At 42.5% G+C, this 14,561-nt stretch overlaps 1 protein-coding gene across 1 annotated transcript in view; it reads left to right on the top strand.

Annotated features, from left to right (window-relative positions):
* CDH4 (cadherin 4) overlaps positions 1 to 8,463 on the top strand; it is a 255,626-nt gene extending 247,163 nt beyond the window's left edge. Inside the window, exons 11-13 of the mRNA XM_036749894.1 lie at positions 687 to 826; positions 3,519 to 3,683; positions 7,769 to 8,463. Coding sequence (XP_036605789.1) covers positions 687 to 826; positions 3,519 to 3,683; positions 7,769 to 7,975 — 512 coding nt within the window. The 3' untranslated portion in view covers positions 7,976 to 8,463. The remainder of the gene's footprint in view (positions 1 to 686; positions 827 to 3,518; positions 3,684 to 7,768) is intronic.
* Positions 8,464 to 14,561: the final 6,098 nt, after the last annotated feature.

The raw sequence follows: 14,561 nt of genomic DNA, 5'->3' as shown, positions 1-14,561 counted from the left end.
TTCCATGAGTATGATCTTAAAAATCCCGTCTTGGTTTCCTCCTCCATAAAAGGAGGGCATTGGACTGAATGATCTCTAAGATCCCTTCCTGCTGTAGATTCCAGACTTTCCCTTCCAGTCTTGCTCAGCCCAGACTGGAAATTTCTAGACATCCCAGTACTGATGCTGCTTACAATGAGGTTAAATTCTAGCTCTGGTACAAACCCTGCTTTAATAAAATTGGACCCACAGGGCAGAGATGCTGTTTACTTCTGCTGCCAATGGCTAACAAAAAGCTGCAGCTAATTTCCACCCCTGCCAAGACTTGACAGTCTCCATCAAGGAAGTACAGGATGGCGATCAGTTTATCATAGGTATTTCTTATGTGATACCTCAGGCATCTCTCTTTCATACATTGGGTCCCCAGAAAAGGTATCCTTCTCCTCCAATTTCTTCATTTTAGAGAGGAGGACACCAAGGCCATTCAAATAACGTCCATGATTACATAGCCAGTAAGTAGAAGAGCCGCAACTAGAACTCAGGTCCTCTGACGCCAATTCAGCCTTCCTTCCACAGGCACCTATGGGATTTGAGCTGAATGGAGAAAGAAGGAATGCATAGGCAAAGGCAGGGAGGTGGGAATTAAAGGACACCAGTGCTGCCTTTTGCAAACAAAGGTCTCATGCGTTTGTTGGGTCTCATTGTAGCTATGGTTCTGCTGTTTGTGGTATGGATGAAACGGCGAGAGAAGGAGCGGCATACGAAGCAGCTTCTCATTGATCCTGAGGACGACGTCAGAGACAACATCCTGAAGTACGACGAGGAAGGAGGCGGTGAGGAAGACCAGGTGAGAGGGGCTGGGCTCACTCTCAAGTCTGTCTCTCTGTTGCTCCATCCCTTCAATACATTAGTCCCTTTCAAGCTGTTCAGTGTTCAAGAAGAGGCTAAGGCTGGAAGAGAGCAAAGCTGAATGGCACTTGAGAAAAAAGATGGAGTACCTTGCACTGACTGGTCCAAATGCTAACCAGCCTTTTCAGTCTCACCTCCCTCAGGAAAATGCTAACTCTCTCCTCTCTTTTCATTCAATTCAATAAACATAGAAAGACTCTGTCAGAGTCAGAGGACCTGGGCTCAAATCCTGCCTCTGACATTTGCTTCCTTTGTGACCCTGGGCAAGTTGCCAGGTGCCTTGGACCTCTTTTTCCTTCACTGAAAAATGAAGTATTTGGGTTTGCTGTGGATGAAAAGGGAAACATGGTCCCTAAGCTTAGAATGCTCACTTCCTGGTTGGGAAGTTATGTTCTTAATTAATGGTTCCTATCGGCCCGTCACCATCTCTGCCATGGTCAGTAGTTAAGCTGACAGTACTAACTCACTGAGTGTTCCTAATCAAGTCATTTCCCCTCTTCTGACGATCCCTGTTCTTCTTCCCTTCCAGGACTATCACCCAGCTCCAGTGATAGCAGTTAGATAGTGTAGTGGATAGACCGCCGCGCTTGGAATCAGAAAGACCTGAGTCCAAAACCTACCTCAGGCACTTACTAGCCGTGTGACTCTCAGCAAAGTCCCTTAACCTCTTCCTGCCTCAGTTTTGTCACCTGAAAAATGGGTATAATAATAGCAGCTACCACAGGATGGTGGGAGTAGTAAAAGAGATTATATATAAAGCACTAGTTTACATGTTGGTTATTATTATATGAAAGATTGGGAAGGTGCCATATAAACTGGTTTTACATATATACATATATATATATATATATACACACGTATCTATCTATATCTATATCCATCTTTACATATATATAAAGCACTTATATACATGTTGGTTATTATTATATGAAAGATTGGGAAGGTGCCATATAAACTAGTTTTACATATATACATATATATATACATACACACACGTATCTATCTATATCTATATCCATCTTTACATATATATAAAGCACTTATATACATGTTGGTTATTATTATATGAAAGATTGGGAAGGTGCCATATAAACTGGTTTTACATATATCCGTATATGTATATATGTATCTATATCTATCTATACATATATATACACACAAACACGTACACACAGGTGCGTGTGTGTGTGTGTGTGTGTCAGAGACTGTCTTTACTATTCCCAAAAACAGTGGGGTGTGTTTCAGAAGAGCTAAGGAAATAAAGGAGCTTCAGACCCTTTCTCCAGAGGTGGGAGGGGACAGCACCAGTGCCTCAGAGGAGGGCTTGGCTCTGAGGAGGGCACCCCAGGGCTACTGAAGCCACCACCTCCTACCTATGGCTACTATCACAGTATCTCCTGCCCTGGTATAGTGGAGTATAACTTTCTTAATAGTTTCTAATAAGCCTTTAATTTCTCTCTCTGGTTCTCATTTGTAAATGTCTAAATGTGTTTGGAGAATTTATTCCTTCTATTCATCTTTCTTTTCTTTTGCCAAGCCGTAGTAGCCAAGGTCTATTTCATAATTGAGCTTCAAGCTAAAGGCAGCTTAGCTCAGTTAAGGCCTCCATAAGGGCAGCTTCTTTCCCACTCTCATTTGAAATACTCTTATACTTTGGAGATTAGGGTGAAAATATCTGCCAGCTCACCCAAAGTGGCTTGTTCCGCTGCTGAACAATGGAAGAGGCCACTTTGTCCTAACTCTGATGGTTAGAAAATTCTTCCTTTATAATGAGCCAACCTCTCTGTAGCTTCCACCTACTAACCCTGGTTGTGCCACCCAGAGTCACATCAGAATAACAGTGAATCCTCTTCTGTGTTTTAGCCCTTCACATAGCTGATGCCATGGATCCTATTTGGACCCTCAATCACATGGCTGCAACTGAATGAGGAGGGGGCATAACTAGCATCTTGCCCCTTTCAAATGAATTATCCTGGGCTGATTCTTTGTGTCAGAAAAATTGTCATTTGCAGCACCTTATACTTCTCCCTACAGGGCATTTTTCCTGACCTTATTCTATGTATAAATAGCACAGTGTCAACAACTATTTCTCCTCAATTCAACTGTCTCCTTCTCAGGTCCCCAGGACTGGTTGATTCTGTGGATATTTGACTTTTCCTTTGGGCCCCTTCTCTTTAGTCTTTTGACTATACCCCTTTTCAGACCATTTCCTTCACCCCTGTCATATTCCCTGACTATTAATTGCTTCTATTCATTGGTCTCCACTACCTTAGGAGATGGAACTCTGATGTACCTAAGTTTTCTTTTTTCCAAACTAAATATTAACTTTGTGATTGGAAGTTTCAAATACTTTGATCTTTAATTCAACATTATTGACTCAGAGAAGGGAGGGTTATATGGAAGAATGATCAGACTTGCTTAGTTTCAAGCACTGGAGTTAGATGAGACTTCCATTTAAATCCTGTTTCCAACACTTGCTAGCAATGTGACCATGGGTAAGTCATTTAACTACTTTGTAAGCTATTAAAGGCTGTATAAATCAGAGCTATTTTCGATATGATTATTATTATTTAACGACCTCCAACAAAGTCCTCTCTAGGCCTAAATGTGCACCTCTCCCCATGTTTTAGGATTATGACCTAAGCCAACTTCAACAACCAGAGACAATGGACCACGTATTAAACAAAGCACCAGGTGTGAGGCGAGTAGATGAGAGGCCAGTAGGGGCTGAGCCCCAGTACCCAATCCGGCCAGTTGTCCCCCACCCAGGAGACATTGGTGACTTCATCAATGAGGTGAGCGTTTCCTGAAACTCTAAAAGGGGGTAAACTAACAGGGTAGGGTGACAGAGTTAGACATGGAAGGAGTCTTCGGAGCCTGGTGGTGTGCAGCTACAAAGACAAAATTTGCCCAGACTACTTGGAAGAAAATACTACAGATATGTCAATATTCAGAGCAGGCACGATTCCAGACTGCAGTTCTAGACTTCATGTTGCAGATGCCAACTTGCATCTGGAGACACTCTGGACTGAGTTGCCTCAAAGCTTCCATTGACCATGATTCTTAGAGACTTGGTTCCTAGCCCAGAGAGTCGTTTTTTTTTTTCTTGTCAGATCAAACAAATGTGCTTCCTTTGAGATGAAAATGTTAATAGGTTGGCTTTGGCATTAAAAAGTGGGGGGGGGGGGAGGTGTGACTGGCTATACCTGTAGATGGAAGGGGCTGTCTCCTAAATGGCACTTCTTAGAGAAGTGAGGAAGGAGCAACATTTATTAAGTACCTACTATGCGCATTACAAATACACTTTACAAATAATATACAAATACAAAAACACTTTACAAACATAATCTCATTTGATCTCACCAAAAAATCTTCAGGATAGGTGTTATCACTGTCTCCATTTTATAGATGAGGAAGCTGATATTAGAAGATATTAAGTAAATTTCCCAAGGTCCAACAGCTAAATGCCTGAGGTTGGATTTGAACTCATGCCTTCCTAACTTTAGGCTCAGTGCTCTATCCACCTCCCCACCTAGCTGCTTTTAGAGGAGATCTAAAAGGTCCCCTGACCAAAATCTTCTCCCTCATTGGCTTGCCCTGGCACCTGGAGTTCTACCATTAGACATTCCATTAGCCATTACTTTATTGGTTTGGGATTAATTACAGACTCATAACCTAGAATCTATTCCCATTTCCCCCATCATTATCACCTAAGCACTAGGGTGCAATTAAACAAGCTGCCACTAGGGAAATCAGCAGTTCCTAGAGTATGTTCTCACAGTTCAAACATACAAATAGACTTTCCATGGGAATGGCCAAATGAGTAGAGAGGATGTGGAGCACATTTTTTATCAGTCACTTATGCTTTTCCTCTTTAAAAATAGAATGTTTTTAAAATAAGTAACCATAACACTTTAATAATCACAGTACATAAAAATACACTTAAAAGAAGGCTTTAGAGACATGTAGAAATATCAGAACCCTCTGGCACAATTAGGTATCACATTTGCTAGTTAGCTGTTTCCTCATTTTTATCCCAGACTTAAGTGGAATAAATCTTCACCCAAATTTTTTTTCTTAGAATCAAAATTTTCTCTTAGCAAAGAAAACTTCTGACTGTTTTGATAATATCCCCACCCCACAGGAGAAAATGAGCTCCATGAGAGTAGAGACTCCTTGGTGTCTGTAGAGCCTAGCCCAGTACCTGGCACATAGTTGGGACCTAAGAATGATTTGTTTTTATTTGAATTGCTGCTAGTAGTCCAGTTGTAGGCCAGACAAAAGTGAACTGCCCAATGTGATCCTTCTCCTTCTTCCGAAGCCAGAAAGAGGGGAAAAAGTGTGTGTGTGTGTGTGTGTGTGTATACATACATACGTATATGTATATGCATATATACCACATATGCATGCACATGTATATGCCTATACACATGTGTACATATATGTGCACACACATGCACACATATACACATATATGCGTGTGTATATATATATGTATATATATATACACATACCATATATACAGACACACAATACGCTATGTGTCTTTACATTAGCAAAGCAGCACCCTATGACTTTTCTATCCACTGGTTGCTCAGGCAGGTAATTTCAGGCTCTCTTTCACATAAAACACTTGTTATTGAACCAGGTTTCTAGAGATAAGCACACAGAAGGTCTCTTTTTTAAACATCACAAGTTCCCCATGGCTTTTACAGCTTAAGCTCTGACAAAAATTATATTATTTTAAAATGGTAAAAATATAAAATGTTAAAGCAAGAAGGGAATTCCTAGCATAGAACACTAGAATTGGAATTGATGGATGGATGGATGGATGAAACATCATGTAAGCACTTAGTTTGTGCCAGACATTGTTCTAAATGATAGGGACACAAATGGAAAACTCAGCCCTAGCTCTCAAGGAGTTCACATTCTAATTCAAAGAGATGACACATATGGAAAGCCTCAGCCACAGAGTAGATACAGAGGTCCAGTGATGAGAACGTACAACTCCAGGCAAATGGTGAGGCCCAGGGGACTTCTGGCTTACTGAATTGCTTTTGGTGACTCCCTGCTCATTAAGGTGGTATAAATGGCTGTGTCCCTATGACTGTTGGGAAGAGCATGGTAGGCTAGAGGGTTAGAGTGTTTTCTCCCTAGGGGCTACAGATGGCATGAAAGAGAAATGAGGATGGCAGGAAGATTGGAGGGAAGGAGAAATTCCAACAGAATCTGTATAGGGAAAAGTCTGAGGAGGGAAAAGCGTTCTTCATGGTCTTGCCTACTCTAGGCTATCTGGTGCCTAGATGGATGTGGGCAAGAAGTGGACTGAGGATTGGGGATATCCCTATGGCTCCTTACCCTCCACATCCTCCTGTGTCCTGTAGAATCACTGGAAGTGACCTTAGAACATAGACCATATATAGATATAGAAGGGAACTTGGAGTTTGTCTAATTCAACAGAAGAAACTGAAACCCAGAGTGCCTTGCCCTAGATCACATCATAAGATGCCTTCTTGACCTCCAGTCAGGGGAGTCTCTAAAATCTCAGGCTATACCAGGATTTCGCTTTGGAAAAACACACATATACCTGAACAGAACATGGTGTTTCAATAGAACTCTGAAGTGATTTCTTCCCAGGGTGACTGGAGCTTGAGGCCTTTGCAGTGAGGGGTATAGTCAGGTGAAAGTAAATTGGCCTTGTGTCACCTGATAAGACAACAGAAAACGCACAAAGTGTTGTCATCACTCCTTTAATTCACTGCCTCTGTAAGGGGAGGTGAAACATGAATCCTAATTTGAGACAGTCCCATCTTCTCTCTTCTGTCCCAGAATGTGTGAGAAATTGTTTTTAGCAAACGGGATTTATATTTAAATGTGTGTAGCATAAACTAGTTACATCCTTCCCTTCTGGAGTGAGGATAAAGGGCCTGGAGAAACCATTTGGAGACTGCAAACTCGTGAAATGTGTGCACATTGTCCTCAGCCTTGGTGGGGAAAGTAGAAAATGCTGTCCTTGAAGGTATTAAAGGATTTTTCATCCTTTAGAAGCCCAAAAGATGCTATCTAGTCATGACAATATTCCTTCAGGACAAAGCTACCTTGTACAAGCCTTAGTTTGCAAGTGGGCAGACTGAGGCAAAGAATGGAGGAACTGTGGAAGAAATTCCATATCAGTGGGAGGATTGAGCCCTAGCCCTCCAGGAGTGTCCTGAGCAGTTTGGAGGTAATAGGGATGTTCCTTCCTGATCTTTGGACAGCAGCCCTGTTCAGGTCCCTAGAGCAGTTCTGCAGAAAGAAAGCTTCTTTGGGGATTAGACCGTGGAACCCATGGATACAGTGCTTGCTGTGATGATAAGATCATCAGATCATAGGATAATAAACACATGCAGAATAACCATCACTCCTACGTATCCTCAACACTTGAATGTGTAGATATCTCTTTTTTTGAGGAGGGAAGGCAGGGCAATTGGGGTTAAGTGACTTGCCCAAGGTCACACAGCTAGCAAATGTGTCAAGTGTCTGAGGCCAGATTTGAACTTGGGTCCTCCTGATTCTAGGGCCAGTGCTCTACTCACTGTGCCACCTAGCTGCCCCCAGATATCTTTTTAACTCTCCTCTTTTGTATCCAATGTTTTCATCTCATATAATTACCTTAAGCAGAGTCATACTCATAGAATCTTATATTGGAAGGGCCTTAGAGATCACCTGATCCAACCCTTTCATTTTACAGGAAAAGAAGCCGCCCAGAGAAGCCTTAGAATAGCTTTGGGCACAACTCAGGCAATATCTTCCTCCTATGGTGCCCCACCCATTGTCCCCACTCCCACCACTGGATTCCCCATTGCCTCCTTAACGCCTTGCTTGTCTTTTGTGAATCCAGGGGTTGCGAGCTGCAGATAATGACCCCACAGCGCCCCCCTACGATTCCCTGCTGGTCTTTGACTATGAAGGCAGTGGTTCCACAGCAGGCTCGGTCAGCTCTCTGAACTCTTCCAGCTCTGGGGACCAAGACTACGACTATCTCAACGACTGGGGACCCAGGTTCAAGAAACTTGCGGACATGTACGGAGGGGGCGAAGAAGATTAACTGACCTCATATTCTTAGAACAAAATCAACAAAAAGCGAACAGACAGCAGAGAAGCAAGAGCTGTACAAAAGTGGCAGCTTTTTTAATTACTCCCCCCTGCTGACTGTATTATTTTAGTGGTGAGTTAGGAGTTACTTTTATTTTTTTTTCCCCAGAACATTGAGCTGTCTAGCATGAACACTTGTTGTCTCTGCTCCATTTTTTTTTAAGTGTCAGCAGGGTTATGGCTCATTACAATATCCGCTTTATGACTAAGGAGAGTGAAAGGCACTCTGTCTTAACTTGAATTTCTTAGAACAGAAGTACTGTTTTTAAAAAAAAATTTGAAAGTGCCTTTTGGTACATGTATCAGATTCCCTCGATCTCAGGAGCGATTAAAAACAAACAAAAGTTTCGACCATCATGAGCAGCACTCTCTCTGACCCCAAGCTAGTTCTGGCTCTGAAGGAATAATGAAGGAACCATGGAGATTGTTTCTGGTTTTTGTTTTTGGGTGGTCTTTTTTTTTCATTTTTTTAAAGAAAAAAATAAATAAATAAAAGTGGATGACTTACTTCACAAAGCTAAAAAAAAAAAACACAAAACGTATTTTGGGTCAAAATCCAAATAGCCATTCTTTAGTACTCTGCAGATGGTGGTTTAGTCATCTTTGCTGTTTATAGTTCTGTGTTAACAGATGCACTTGTCACCTGGGATCCCTCTTCTCCCCTGGCCACAATTGAGGTAGCCACATAAAACAGCCACATCGATTAGCCTTGGGCTATAGGCTCCTCTGGAAAATCTCCACTAGGCCTGGTGAAACTCTCTACCCATATAACCACCAAAAGACCAAAGGAGCATCTCTTTGTGTTCTGCCTTCCACAGGTTTCTGGTTGCCCCCAGGCTACTGAGTCCTGTAACTAAAGTCTGGCCAAGCTACATGTTGCTGTCAGGCATCATCACTGATGCATAGCCATCCCCAAGGACAGATACTGCTTTTTTATCACTTTGACGTTTCACAAGGACCCTGCCGGCCACCTTCCCACTCAGTGTTAAAGATGTAGCCTGGCTTCATTAGCCCATTGCCCTCACCTCTAACTCCCTTGTCTAGTAAAGTATTCATGTTCCAAGCACCAACAGCCAAAGTCAGACAGCAACATGTAAACCAACTAGTGTGTGCCCCCACTACTCAGTGGGTGCCTGACACTGCTCACTCTAATCAAGTCCACGGGGGAGAGCGGCAACCGTGGATAAAGGCATGCTCACTCCGTGGTGCGTGTTCCTGGCTGTGCTCCAAGAATGACAACTTAGCAAAAGGTTTCATAGCATCCAGAGAATTGAACCTCAGAATTAGAAATGGTAGTAACTACCTAGTTTGTATGTAAGGTCATTTTGAACCAATAAGAAATAGCTATTAGATTTGAAAACAACCTTTTCCCCCTTTACTGATTTGGACTTGTGGGTTTCTGTCTAATGTTTGTGAGATGATCTCACCTGCATGGATATGTGATATGAACCATGTTTCTTGGGTTAGAAGCCACCTAAGTCCCGTGCTAGGCGTCCCTGGGTAAACTGTGTATTTTTTTTATATTCTGCAACTAAGTTTAGAGTGAATATGGTAAAAGTGTCGAAGTGCTTAACTCTCTTTTCCTTTTGATTCCAAGTGTATATGTGGTGTCAGAAGGTGACTATCTAAGGACGATGACTTCTTCCATGATGAGAATGATTTTGAATCTCAGTGTTAAAGGAGGGAGAGAGGCAGGGATCCCTCTGGCAGCCAATGGGTCCCATTAAGGAGAGCATACTGGGCTGCTATAGCTTCTAAGTGATGAACATGCTCTTTGTGCATTTCCCATTTCACCAGTTTATCTTCCCTAAGACGCAACTTCTGTGAACAAAAGAATGCTTGGAACATGTGCCATCTGGACTCCAGAGGGGACAGAAGGAATGCGAAATATGTACTCTTCCCATCTCCCATTTGCAATCCGGTGTGTTTTCCCCATTCACCACTTGGTTGGTGAGGAGGAAGAAGCTTAGAGGGAGATTCCTGAGAAAATGACATCGTGTTAGACAGGAACTCAGGAAATGCCCCCAAAAGGTTGATGGGTTGACAGAGGGACATCCCTCTAGAGCATCATGGTAGTTTGGGGGGTGGGGTTTGCTAAGTAACCTGCGTTTAGTAGGGAACCTACAGTCCCCATACACAGCATCCTCCCCATCCCTTTCCAACACAGAAACCTCTACACCCACCCTAAGGTGCCTCTTACTCAGATACTCCCCTAGTATTCTGGTGGCTCTTCCCTGCCCCCATCATTTCTTGGACAAAGGAGTGGTGAATTGATTTTCTCAGCCTATGACCCTTTCTCCTGTACTTTCCCCATTCCTTTAAGGTACATATATGACAAACAGTAGAGAGTCTCCCAATTTAAAGTCATAATTGTGCCTCACTTTCACCACCCCCATCCCTACTGGCTCTACCTAAGTGCACTGACTGTTGTGTGGATCAGTCATTAAAGCCCAGACAATGTTTCTGTCTCTTCTTGTACTTTCTAGAGTACTTCAGAAGAAAGGGAATGGAAATGGTAGGGATGGGGAAATAGGAGATCTTTTTTCAAATGACTGAGGATCAGGGGCCCACCTCTGGCCTATTTTTTCCCTCTATGCAGGCAGCCAAGTCCCCAAGGAAATGTACTCATGGAAGCCAAGGGGGAGGGCGAGTCAGGCAGGTGGTAGGGAGAGCTTCTCAGTGTAAGCTATTCCCATCCCACCCCACCCCAGTTTAAAGCCATGCTATGCAAACCACTTGGGGTCAGTTAGCCAATGAGAATTGTCTGAAATGTTCATGGGGATGAGGGAGCAAAACAGGGAGGGGGGAGGGGGGACTAATGGAATTGTTGGTGGGGTTAGGGTTAGTGGATTGTGAGTTGGGTAGTGATTGTCATTTTTTTAAGTTCTTTTAGGTAGAAGTTTTAAACCTGAGGACTGTGAATTACTTTTAAATGTGAATATGATTTGTTGACTGAAGCAGGTACAAATATTTTTTCCCTGAACTTCCCAAGAACAAAATAGCTGCTAGTTCTCAAGTCTAGCTCTGGGTACACACTCTCTCTCTCTCTCTCTCTCTCTCTCTCTCTCTCTGTCTCTCAGACACACACACACACACACACACACACACACGGGATCTTACCCCTTCTTACCCCTTTTTTGTGTCATGGACCCCTTTGGCAGTCGGGTTAAAGTCTATGGATCCCTTCTCAGAGTAGCATTTTTAAATGCACAAAATAAAGCATAATTTGTTTCCCATGTAATCCTGTGTAAAATGCACAGATTACAAGGGAAACCAATTATACTGAAATACAGCCATCAAAATATTAAAAATTTTCAGACCCCCCTGAAATCTACTCACAAGCCACGTATCAAGAACCCTGCTCTAGAAGGATGCCCCTGAATTGGGACCATCTTACTGAAAGAGATAGGGATGGGGAGGGAGGTTGGTAAATGCACCCCTGAAGCTCTGCTCTGTGGAGAAAAAATAATGTTGCCAAGCCCTACTTACAATCCCCATTGTTTAAAGTGGCACATGCACCAGGGTGGAAGAATAGGAAACTGACTTAGCCCCTGAAAGAAGATAGTCACCAGGATCCCTTTCCCTAACCTTTCATCTTGCAATGTAAGGTGAGAGGAACTTAAGGGGCTTGTGAGAAAGCACATTTCCTGTACTTATTCCTCTGAACTTGCCTTTTTTTCCTCTTTGCTTCTTGCCACTGCCAATGGGCATCAGAGCATCTCTGTTGTCCACTTGCTCACTAACAAGGCAGAGGGTATGGGAATGCAGGATGGCGAAGACTTCTCTGTGTCTCAAACACTAGCCTGCCCCAACTCCACTAGGGCCCCTATCCTCTTCCTAGAGCAATCTTCAAGCCCAGGCTTAGGCTAGTGAATTTAGCATAAGTCAAGAGTACAATCAATGTTAAAAGTTTGTGGTTAGTATCTTGTAAATAGAAAGTTTCAGTGGAAAAGTGAGACTGAAGCCCAGAAGCCCCTCCATAGAAAGGCAGAAGCCACTGGCATGGCAGGGTTTGGGCTCAAGATTTAGTTGGGGGTGGGGGGGAGTTCTGTAATGAGCAGGATGGTTTAGTACCAACCAGGGTTGGGTAGAAAACAGAATTGGGACATTGCTTCTGTTGGCCCTCCCTATGCACTTGTCCACAAAACCGTCTCCTCTTCATAATGTTTATTAGCACATCCAAAGTGCTAAAAAAAAAAAATTAAAAAGTCAGGGCTCTGCCCCTCAGAAATGCCTCCATTTCCTTAGGGAAGAGCCTTGCCTGACACTTTCAATCAGAAAATATGACTGGACACCTCAACTTGCTTTCATCGAGGCAAAAAGACAAAAAAATCTTGATTTCTGGCAAAATCAAAGGAAAAAAAAGATCTCAAGTACCCAGAATACCGCCTAAAACTGCTCACTGCAAATATGTATGTATATAATGTAGGTACTGCTCGATGCTACAAATCAAGTTGGAGAAAAGCAACACCTATGTACAGAAACAGAACGCTTCTTCCTTTTCCTTTCTCTCCTTTTTCTTTCCATTTGGATTCTTTTTTTCTTTTGCATGTTTCTTTTGACAATGGACAAAATGTGTAGCAGCCTGCATGATGGTGGTTGTTTTTGGGCAAGGCGACTGGTGTACGATGCATTCACACTGCAGCGCCAAGCATTGCGCAGTTCAACAAAAGGTCCAACTTTTTTTGTAATCGTCAACAGCACAACTCTTTTGTATTGTTGTTTGTACCATTTTGTACCAAAAAAAAAAAAAAGAGGAAAAAAAAGGGAAGAGAGTCAATGTTTTCAATGTGTTTTTAGTGCCACTGCGATCTTGGTTCAAAACTGAGTGACAGCTTTGCGGATTTCTTGTGTATGGGAGCAGAGCTGGGTCGTTGGCGCGTTGCTCCAGTATAATAAATAAAGTCCCCCTTTTAAAGAGTCTGTCTTGGCTTTTTTTCCCTCATTTTCTCTACTCTTTCTCTCCTCTCTCTCCTTCCCCCCACCCCCAACTTCTCTTTCTCATCTGTTCACTTTGATAATGGATGAAGAAACTACAGATTTCAACAGATCTGCTCTCAAAGCAAAGTCATTAACTGGGACAGCACCCAAGCCCCCTGGGACCCAAAGGGGCCTGAGATGATTGGTACTCCCAATTGCCCCAAACATGGCAAACTCACTGTCAACATTCTTGGTATCAGTTTCCTGTTCTCATTCAGTCATTCATTCAACAAACATTTATTAAGTAATTATTGTATTCAGAGCACACTAAAAGACTCCAGCTGAATCAATTAATAGGCCTTCATTAATCACTTAATTTGTGCCAGGCACTGTACTATGCACTGGGGATACAGAGAAGAAGCAAAAACAGGTCCTGCTCTCAAAGAGCTTGCAGTCCAATATGAGGCCTAGCATAGATATGCATACTGAGTTGCAAGACACATATGGGATAGTGAAAAGGTAACCTTAAGAGGAAAGGCCCTGCTACTCCTGGATGGACCAGGTAAAGCCTCCTATAGATGGTGGCATTTCTGCTGAGTTGAGAAGAAAGTCAGAAATTCTAAGAGGCTGAAGTACGGAGCAAATGCATTCCAGGCATGGAGTAAAGCCAATGCATAGGCATAGTGGCAGGAGGTGGTATGTTATAGCTGAGTTGCAATAAATAGGCCAGTGTCACTGGACCAAAGAGTAAATAGAGGGGTGTAATGTGTAACAAGACTAGAAAGAAAGGATGGGGCCAGTTGATGAAGAGTTGTAAATGCCAATTTAGGTAAGACAGGGTCCCTACCCTCACCAAGGATACAGTACATGGGGAAAGAAACAGATAATTGTAATATATCATATTATATAAGCACATTAGGGAGGAATAGAACAATGTACCATTAGGTTGGATTTAGTCAAGACATCACCCCATGATATCATCGTTCCTCTTCAAGAATGAAGGGAAAACAGCAATGTTAGACTGAACAGACAAGGTTGTTAAAGCAAGTGGGGAGAGGATTAGGAACTACTACATGGAGGCATTTTAGTTGGGCCTAAAGAGTGCACAGGAATTTAATAGTCAAGAAGTAGAAGGGAGAATATTCCAGGCTTAGGGAATTAAGGGGTGGGACAGAAAGTAATCCAGTTTAGCTGAAATGTGGAACATAAAATAAGGTTAGAAAGGTAAGATTGACTAAGATGGTAGAGAGCCTTGAATGCCAGGCAAAGGAGTTTGAGATTTAGTCAATAAGAAGCCACTGAATATTCAGAGGCTTCATAATCATAATACTTCACATATAAGATGCATTTACACTGAAACACCAAGCTTTGCACACAGTTCGACAAAAGGTCCAACTTTTTTTTTTAATTGTCAACAGCACAACTCATTTATTGAGTTGTGGATAGGAGAAGGGAAGGGAGAAAAGGAACTTGGAATCTGTGAGATAGGCATCCAGGCCTATGGGACATTGTTTAATGCAGGGTCATAAAATTAATAAGTTATGCTTGCTTAACATTTCTGTTCTCAACCTTGAAGTTGCTTTAACATATTCTGCTGTTTTTAATATAATCAATCTCTT

This window comes from Trichosurus vulpecula, chromosome 3 (genome assembly GCF_011100635.1).
Source record: "Trichosurus vulpecula isolate mTriVul1 chromosome 3, mTriVul1.pri, whole genome shotgun sequence".
Lineage (NCBI taxonomy): Eukaryota > Metazoa > Chordata > Mammalia > Diprotodontia > Phalangeridae > Trichosurus > Trichosurus vulpecula.
The sequence above is the reverse complement of the archived record's forward strand: the minus strand, read 5'-3'. Positions and strand labels throughout refer to the sequence as shown.